The sequence below is a fragment of the Coturnix japonica genome, chromosome Z (assembly GCF_001577835.2).
Source record: "Coturnix japonica isolate 7356 chromosome Z, Coturnix japonica 2.1, whole genome shotgun sequence".
Lineage (NCBI taxonomy): Eukaryota > Metazoa > Chordata > Aves > Galliformes > Phasianidae > Coturnix > Coturnix japonica.
In genome coordinates, this window is record NC_029547.1 from 57847687 (window position 1) to 57857009 (window position 9323).

At 43.2% G+C, this 9323-nt stretch overlaps 1 protein-coding gene across 1 annotated transcript in view; it reads left to right on the forward strand.

Annotated features, from left to right (window-relative positions):
- The window catches only part of GRIN3A (glutamate ionotropic receptor NMDA type subunit 3A), a 59788-nt gene extending 50813 nt beyond the window's left edge, over nt 1-8975 (forward strand). The window contains exons 6-9 of the mRNA XM_015849825.2: nt 178-329; nt 5442-5606; nt 6329-6402; nt 7498-8975. Coding sequence (XP_015705311.1) covers nt 178-329; nt 5442-5606; nt 6329-6402; nt 7498-7834 — 728 coding nt within the window. The 3' untranslated portion in view covers nt 7835-8975. The remainder of the gene's footprint in view (nt 1-177; nt 330-5441; nt 5607-6328; nt 6403-7497) is intronic.
- The last annotated feature ends 348 nt before the right edge of the window (nt 8976-9323 follow it).

Here is a 9323-nt window from a genome sequence, read left to right on the forward strand (position 1 = left end):
CCTGTTTGTGTTAAAGTACCTTACACACCAAGAAGTCTCATCTCAGCTTTTTCAATCCATGGAAAGCATTCAGATTTGAACACCAACCTTCTCTGCTGTGCTGGCTGTTGATACTATACAACAATTCACTTCATCAATAAAGCCAATAAGAGAGATGACTGTTGTTTTTCCTTCCAGGATATGGCATTGGTCTTCCCCCCAACTCTCCGCTCACCTCCAACATCTCTGAGCTGATCAGCCAGTACAAATCCCACGGCTTCATGGATGTTCTGCATGACAAGTGGTACAAAGTCGTTCCTTGTGGAAAAAGAAGCTTTGCTGTCACTGAGGTAAGTGATGAACGATGGCTGACCTAATTGAAACTGCTGAGGATGCACCCAACTTGTCAATTATTTCCCCTCATTCTCCACATGGCATAGACATAGAGATGGCGTGCAGCTGCAGGGAAGCATTACGCATCAGAAGCAGGAGTCATTACACGCAGCAGCATTGAGGTCAGAGCACAAGGAAAACATCAGCAAGGCTGCGCTGCTAAGTTAGGCTTGCAGTGCACGCGTCAGAGAGCACATCTGGGGACAAGCAGGATATGTAATGTTGCATTAAAAGAAGTGATCTGCTCGCTGTACAACAGATCTGTCTGGCTTCACTCCATTATGTGTATCCCCACTGCCATGGATTCTGGACCATCGCACACTGCAGTGATAGCTGAAGCACCCAACACAAAGAATAGCAGAAGTGAAAGAAGAGACAGCAGCATCCCTGTATTCATTTCTGATGGAACTCAGCCACTTCCTAACACGGGTAGCAGGTTGTTATACCAAAAATGGGAGTTCATACTAGAAATGGCCCACCAAGACACAGTGCTGAGTACTGACAAGGAGCAGTTTTCATGTCAAAGTACAGTTAGAGGAAATGGAAGCAAATCCTCATGGATTTACAGACTGGTATTAAATCAGAGTTGTTATGCCAGCTCGTGGCAGCTGAAGATATAGGCATTATTTATGAGAAAAAAAGACCGCTCTTATCGGAATAGCGGTTTTTCTCAAGTTCTCAAGACTGTCAAGTAAAAAAGATAAAGTACTGAGAAATCAAAAGATCCAGCATGCCTGCCGCTCAGAACATAGATTTTTAACTCAGAGGTGTTCCAAAAGACATCAGTTACATGTTCTCACGGGTACAAAACACACAGCTAGAACTGTGTTCTCTCCTCTTCAGAGCAGTTTTCAGCTGAGTATTAAACCAACCCTCCTGTTGGCCAGGGATGTGGTTGCATGGCCGGTTTCTCCTGTGTCATGATAAAGGGAAGTGCAGGCTCCTACAGCCTAGAGCTGCAACACACACAAATATTGAATTAGAAGTGACCCTGTATTAAGTGTGAAAATGTAACATGAGCTTCTGTGGTTCAGAGGCTTTAGGCACATAAAAAGGCAGCTTTACCACATTAGTGTCACTTACATGAACGTGTGATACCCATACCCAAAATCCCAACCGTAGCACCTCCAAAAGATGCTGTCAGAAGTTTCAGTTAAATGTGTCATGTGCATTAAGTGCTTAAGATTCTATTAGTGACAGCTCAGCAGTCAAACAGAAGACATGAAGAGAATGCTCCGTGTCCAAGCCTTTATCTTTCCCTAGCTTTTTCCCTTCTAGATACCAATAAAAGTCTTGAGCTTCCTCCACTGTGAATATTTTGATACAACTGCATCTTCAGCTCCGTTCCTTGTTCTTTGTTCTTCCCCTCCCTTCTTATACTAATATTTGCACTAGGGAAATGCTGATCTGTCCATCTCCTCTGATGCCAGACCCTAGAATTAAAACATTCATCCTACCATGATTTTACTCCATTGTCATCTGGCAGTTTGTTGTTGTGTTCCAAGTTTTGACTAGTGTCCTCAGGGATCCCATTTTGTTGTCACTTGACAACAGCTGAGTTTCCCTATCTCCCTTGAGCTCTGGTTTACTTGCTTGTCCCTGGTGCACTGCAGATGTCAAGGGAGGGCCGTGCAGACCCCTCCACAAGAAGAAAAGCGGTGCCTGTGCTTATTTGACTAGTCAAGAAAAGCCTTCGTCAGTCACATGTGGCTATAACTTGTTGTCAGGCCACGTAAAACAGTACCAAAAAAGGCACAGAAGGCCTTAAGAATGGTAAAGAAGTGAATGAAGAATGAAAGAATGGATGAGTGCCTGTCTGCAGCTACAAGAAACGCCACAATATGGGGACAGGGACAGCTTTTAATACTGTCTGTTCACCTAAATACATGCATTGGTGTCAGCAGAATTTTGGAAATCTACAAATGCCCAAATGTCTTTAAAAATCTGCCCTTTATATCCATTTATCCCCAGTAAAGCTGGAAATAATTCTTTCTTCAGAGGAATTTTGCAGAGGTGCTGTAAAATCTGACTGCCTGATCTCACTAAAGCTTTTTAAAATCTTTGAGGGGAAAACGCTATCAAAAAGGGTGGCTTATTTTATTATTATAGCTAATAGAAACATGACATTCCTGCTTAGTGCTTGTGTTCAGCACTGCATAGCATTAATAGCTCTGCTGTGCTGCCAACCTGCAAGGAATGCACAGAAATCTTTAGAGGCTTCTAACTAGTCATAGCTGGACCCTGGATTATTTGATGGCCTATTCGCTGCGCTCAGTAGAGACCAGGGAGAGAAGATTATTTGCTGTCTCTTGTTACAGGGGGTAGTGCAGGAGTTTTCCATATTAAATCCAATAATGAAACACTGCATGCTGTTTTTTGCATGCTTTCCCCTGCAAACAAGTATTGAGCTTTCTGTATCACCTGCCTTTTCCTCAGTGCCCAAAGGAAAAAGTAAACAGCTCTGGAAGAGGCAGCAGGAACTACTTAGGTAGCAATTGGAGATAGGGGTCCGTGAATCAGAAATGTGTCTCTGAGGATATATAAGGAGGCAGATACCTCCACGTCTGCTCTTGTATTTGTTGGCTTCCACAAATTGCCAGTCTCCCCATTTGTAAGCAGCAGATGACTCAGAGGCTGTTGCCAGCATGTCCTCACCGCCCATCAGATGTAATTATCACAGGACTGGCTATAGTTGCTTATTGCTTCAGAGCCACCACATGGGCATAATTGAGTTGCTTCTAAAAGGCAGGGAGCTACCTGCTCAATTTATGATTACAAGTGTGGAGCGAGAACTGTATTTTCACCTCTGGTTAACAGAGAATACAGCCCATTATGAGCTTGCATTGCTAAAAGGTATTGCAGTATAGAAGGCATTTGCTGGGTTTATGTTGTCAGCAAAGGACTTCGGCACCTGACCACTTCAGCAGAGAGGAATGCAGTGCTATACAGACAATGCAGTCTACTGCTGCTCTTTCCAAATATAATCACATGTAGAAGAACTACACACAGAAGTACTGGAGCTTGCTGCTTTGTTATTGATCAGCATGATACTATGAAAAGGAGAGGCACCTCTACCAGGTGATTTCCTCTGTTATTTAACATACGTGTGCTTCTTGCATAATTGCAAAGAGCTGATGAATTGCTTTCCTACAAGAGTATTTAAGTGCTGACTTCAGTGTAGATCCTCACTCAGACTGTCAGACACACTGTGTTATTTCTCCTCTAACTCTTTGCACACGATTTATTCTCCAGATTCCCCTCTGATGTTCAGCCTTTATCAGGTACCTGCTTCAGAGTGTTATCTTTTTTATTGCTAGATGAAATTCTATGGAAGCCTTGTTTCAGCATTTCCCTTCCCAGTGAAAGATGTCTTGTTTGGGACAATTTCAGAAGCTATCCATTACAAGTGAAAAACACATCTGGGATGCCAGCGCTGGAATTTCTTTCTCCTGTTTCCTAGGAAGGTAGAAAACTGTTCTGCAGAGATGACAGGACAGTGAGCCAGACCCTCATCAGCATAAATCAGCTTGCTTTAGTGTAGACAACAGAGTTGTTTCTCATGTGAAGAGCTGGCCAACTGTTCTTTCTGCAGCTAGTGCCGGGATGGCATCAATCACCAGCCTCAAGCTGGAGGAGATGTCTCAGGTGTGCAGGAATCACCACCACAGTTGCCACAGTCTATTACCAAAGTGCTCATGCTGCTGCAGCTCTGTTCTTGTTGGAGAAATGTGTTACGCTGCTTCCTATCACTGTGTTCTAAAAAACATAAACCAAGCATAGAAACCAGGAGAGAGAAATACTGCTATCAGTAACTCAGTAAAAAAAGATTTCAGAGCATTCAGTTTCAGTGGACTTATCACAAATGAGCTCTTTAACTCAAATGACCTCTTAGCAAGATCTGTCAAACACCGTGATTTATCACAGGTTGGATGTCAGGAACAGTCTCTTGTTGTGGTGATGCATTGAAGTGGGCTGCCCAGGGAGGTGGTGGAGTCGCCATCCCTGGAGGTGTTCAGGAAACGTGGAGGTAGAGCACTGAGGGACATGGAGAGTGGGCATGTGGGGATGGGCTGCTGGTTGGACTTGGTGATCTTAGAGGCTTTAACCAACCTTAATGATCCTATGATCCTGTCATCTTACTATGAACTAAATCCAGTTTATTTGCTATATTGCACAGTTGTAGCACTAACAACATATAGCCCTACCCATGCAGTTTGTACCAACATAGTGAATAATGTTCTTAATACAAAGACAAGGGTAAAAAAAATGTATTCTTAGAAGTATTTCCCAAGCAGTATTTGGGCAGTAACTGTTAGGGAGAGTTTTTAAGTCGTTCATAAATTCATAAGTAGGTTATTGTGGCATGAGAATTAAAGTACCTAAAGTGCATGCCTGACTCACACACATTGGAGTGCAGGTATTTCTGGTACAGCTGCTGCTGTACATGATTCCACAGTCTTCAAACATGATTAAAGACAAAGGAGAGATTCAAATTAATTAAAGACTTCCTATCCTACATGAAGAGGGTGGCTCAGGGGAAGTCAAGGTGAGAGCACTTGTTTTTCATAACACAGTTACATTAACGTAGTGAGTGGAGAGATGCTGTTTGTGCTGCTACTTCAAAACATTTATTCCATGACCTTCCACCAAGGGCAGAGCATGAAAACAGCAGTTAGTGATCAGTTCTCAGAACACAGGACTAGTCTTAGCTCAGTGCTGATGAAATATTTGCTCTACAGTTCATAGACCGTATTCCTTTAAGCAGTATTTGCTTTTAGAGATGCAGGTGCAAAGGCACCCCAAGTATTGGATTCTCCTATGTTCAGCACTCCGTCCCATTAGCAGGACAGCACAGTGATGAAAATCTCTGTATGTCCCAAATCTCACTCCCATCTGCTGAGACTGAACACCACGTTCTCAAGAAGCCAGGATCCTGTTGTGACCAGGATCCAGACAGCTTCACTGCTGTGTATCCAGTCAGACCACATTTCCAAACAAGAAAACATACTAACTGTTAAAATAAGCCATCGTCTTCCTTCATTAACCTCCCCTTTTGATTTCATTCACAGACGCTGCAAATGGGCATCAAGCATTTTTCTGGGCTCTTTGTGATGCTGTGCATTGGGTTTGTCTTATCCATTCTTACTACCATTGGGGAGCACATAGTGTACAGGCTGGTGTTACCACGAATCAAGAAGAAATCCAAGATGAAGTACTGGCTCCACACAAGCCAGGTAAGAATTCAGTAGTGACCCCATGAATGTTTCCAATCACGTTGGGCTGATTGGAAAAGAGCAGTGTATAAAAGGTTGTAAGAAGAGCACTGATGAATGGCATTGGAGGGACAGCAGCAGCGACTGGAATTTGAAGAGGCTCACTTAAGGGTGAAATTGGAAGTATATAGGAATTGCTAAAAATATTTGCAAGCAAGTGCAAAGCCTACAGATGTGACTTTTCCATTTGCACTTTTAACCTTACGGATTTTTTTGGACACCTGAAATAACAGTGTTATCCTACTCTGGACGATTTTATCTTATTACAGCAGGTTCCCAAATGTTGGTGTGTGCAGGAGGTGTTTGCTAGTTTATGCCATTATCCTAAGGAAGATAATGTAAGAAAATTGCTCTAGGTTACATTGAAGAACAAGGCACAGAAAATAAGAGCTTCTATTATTTTCAGGCAGTGCTGCAAAAGAGCTGCTTTAGAAAACAACACTGTTTGCTAAGATCCACTTTTCTTCTGAATAATTCTAATACCGAGGATTGTTTGCCAACTATCTATCCACCTTCCAGAGTGCCCTTTCTCAGGAAACCACAGCAAAAAACACTGTTTGTATCCTTGAGAAGGCAAAATAATTTATGCTCAAGTCCATTACACAAAGCCCAAATTGTGTATGTATTTATGGAGCTATTTTTAATCTTGCTTTTAGTGATTTGTTTTCTTCTTTTCCCTCTAGAGATTACATCGTGCCCTGAACAGTTCGTTTATTGAGGACAAATGCCAGACTAAGACAAAACGAGCAGAAAAGAGGTAGGAATTTTTGAATGCCTTTAAAACAACCTATAGAAATTACTGTGATATGAAGTACTCTCTGCCAGGATATCTATTTGGGCATCTAATACACGTCAAACATAAGAGCAACAACAACAACCAAGAAATAATAGACATGACAAAGGAGTGAAGCAAAAATGAGCTGTTTCCAAGAGAAAGCATGAAATCTAGAAATCTGGTTCTTTCATGATTTCCCTCATAGAATAAAAGCACTCCATTCAAAGCACAGCACCCAGCCCACATGTGTTTCTGCATGGTGCTCTGAGTGTGGTCCAAGCTGCCATTTGCACAGCACTGTGGTGAGTTTAACTCAGGACACCTAGTAGTGTGGTGCCCAGCTTGTAATGTGTGCTTACACATCAAGGTGCAACCCAGAACTTTCAGATCAGTTGTATTATTACGCTTTACTTTGCTCCTGCTGAGGGCTGAGTAGTTACTACAAGCAACGAGATATAGAAAAAAGATGGAAAGAATTTGTATAATGGGAGTCATGTTTATCTCAGAGAGGAAACTGCTCTGGTTGCAACTTCCCAAAACTCTAATATTAAAGTCTGTGAGAGAACGTCTCAGCCTCAGTGGCTGAACTCTAAGGGGTTTCATTTGCTTGTTGAAATTCAAGTGCTAACTGTGCTTTGGGACCTTTGTTAGAACCAGCTTCCCAGACCAGCCAGTCACAAGCAGCAGGAGCTGTGGCAGTAACTAATGCTTTATCAAAGAGCTTCAGTTTGTGAAAGAAAAATACATCAGAAATGATAAAATGACTGACTTCCACTGGGAAGCTCATGTTGTTTTGCCGCAAGGTTTGGATTGAGTAATGTCCATTCCTTCAAAGCACAAGGAGCTTTCAACAAGAAATCAATATGTTTTCCCCTTTGTCTCTGTGCACTAACTAGAGGCATCCCCCTTTCCCTCAGTTTACCACAAACATTTGGTTCATAATTTGTGCTTCCGAGTAATAATAATTAAAGAAATGATATGTATATAACAGCAGCATAGTATATGGCTCACAGGGAAGGGATGCATACACACAAGAGAAGGTTCTGGGTTTGTCCTAACTCTTGCACTTCTGTTCAGGTCCCACATAGGGAACAGCCAGCATGCCGTGTGGAACACAGCCAACACAGGCAACTGCCACAGGAAGAAGTACATCTGCACTGATGAAGGGCAAAACGAGGTGACGGTCCGGCAGCACCAGGACATCCCCCTGCCACAGGTGAGGAGGGAGACTCCAGCTTCTTTAACGACCAATGGGAAAGCAGAGTCCCTCAGTATTGCTCGGACCTCAGTGATGCAAGAGCTCACAGAGCTGGAGAAGCAGATCCAAATCATCAAGCAAGAGCTGCAACTCGCCATGGACCGGAAATCAGAGCTGGAAGAATATCAGAGGACAAACAGGACTGCAGAGCCCTAGGCCAGCACACTTGGCCTCTTCCCCCTTTTCTTCCTTCCTCCCCTTCTATGTAAAATTTGTAACACGCTTTTGTAATGCCAGAAAGAGGCATGAAAATAAAGCAGGCAATGTGCTCTTCATGAGAGCAGAGTTGCAGCAGCCCACAGCCACTGCCACCATCCTGAGTCCTCCTCCTTTCATAGCAGGTTTCTCGTTCTTGTGGCCAACACCAGCCGTTCCTGGGGCCTAGAGAAACAAGGAAGGGTCTGAGAAGCAAGAGTTCCTGATTCCTTCACTTGGCACTACAGTGAAGTTTCCTCTTTTTTAGCCCTTTCTGTGCATTAATTCAAAAGGGAAAAAAAAAAAAAAAGAAAAAAAAAATAGAAAAAAAGAAAAAAAAAAAATAGAAAGAAATCTAAACTGCTCATTGGAAGCATGTCCCTTGTTGGTATGTTTTTGTTGTGGTACCTATGGGTTTAGTCTCTGTTTATGCTAAGGCTCCTTATGGTTGCCTCATTATACCAGGTGCTAGTTCTATGTTGGCAACCCCTTCCCTCCTGGCACTGGCTGTGGTCCACGAGACATGTTCTTGGTGGCAGTCCCAGTACACTGCGCTCCCTTAACTCTTCAGCACGGATGCAGATGTGGCTGCTCTGTGACTGTAAGAAACTCCACCAGCTTAAAAATAACTTTGCAGAAACCAAACCGTCACCTCTGTCTGCTTCTGAGCCCAGGTTCACTTTGCACTTCCACACAGAGAGAAGCCATGCAAACAGCTGCACTGGCCAGTGTGAGGGATTGGGTTCACAGTGGCACAGGGTGAGGATGAGAGGGGAAGGGACCTCTGTCCTCTGCTGAAGGTGAAGTATTTACCACTGTGAAAGCACTCCCTTAATGTTCTCTGTCTACAGCTGACATTAAGGTTCTTCCTTACAGTCAAAATGACATAAAGGGGATTCATTCTGACACCAAACTCCCACCAAAGTCAAAGGGAGCTTGGCACCAAAGCCTCCTTGTGGACCAGGGCTCGCAGTAATGGAAAATGAGATTTGCTGTTTCAAAGTCAATGTAATGAGTGGAGCTCCCTCCCACCTGAATGATGAGTAACGGGGAAGGAAGGGTAAGCTGTTCAGCATCTGAATAAATAATACATCAATCCAAATGACTGTGTTATTTATACAGGCTTTCTATGAACTGTTAAACACTTCCCAGCACATCATGTATCGCAGAGAAAAAGAATGCCTGTAACACTGGCAGAACTAATGGTGGTCTCCCAGATATGTCACTGAAGCCATCTTTTCCCTTCCCTCTCTGTATCTCCAGCCAACCATGTTGCCAAGGGTAAGGTTCTCAGCAGGCATGGTGAAAGGCTACAGCTAGATCTGAAACTGCACCCTATGGTTTGAGTAGGGCATACTGCCTTTATACACCTTCAACCTTTAGAAAATAGTTGCTAACGAAAGCTCTGTATGAACAACTAAAAGCTGGCAGCAGCAACACCCACAGCAGT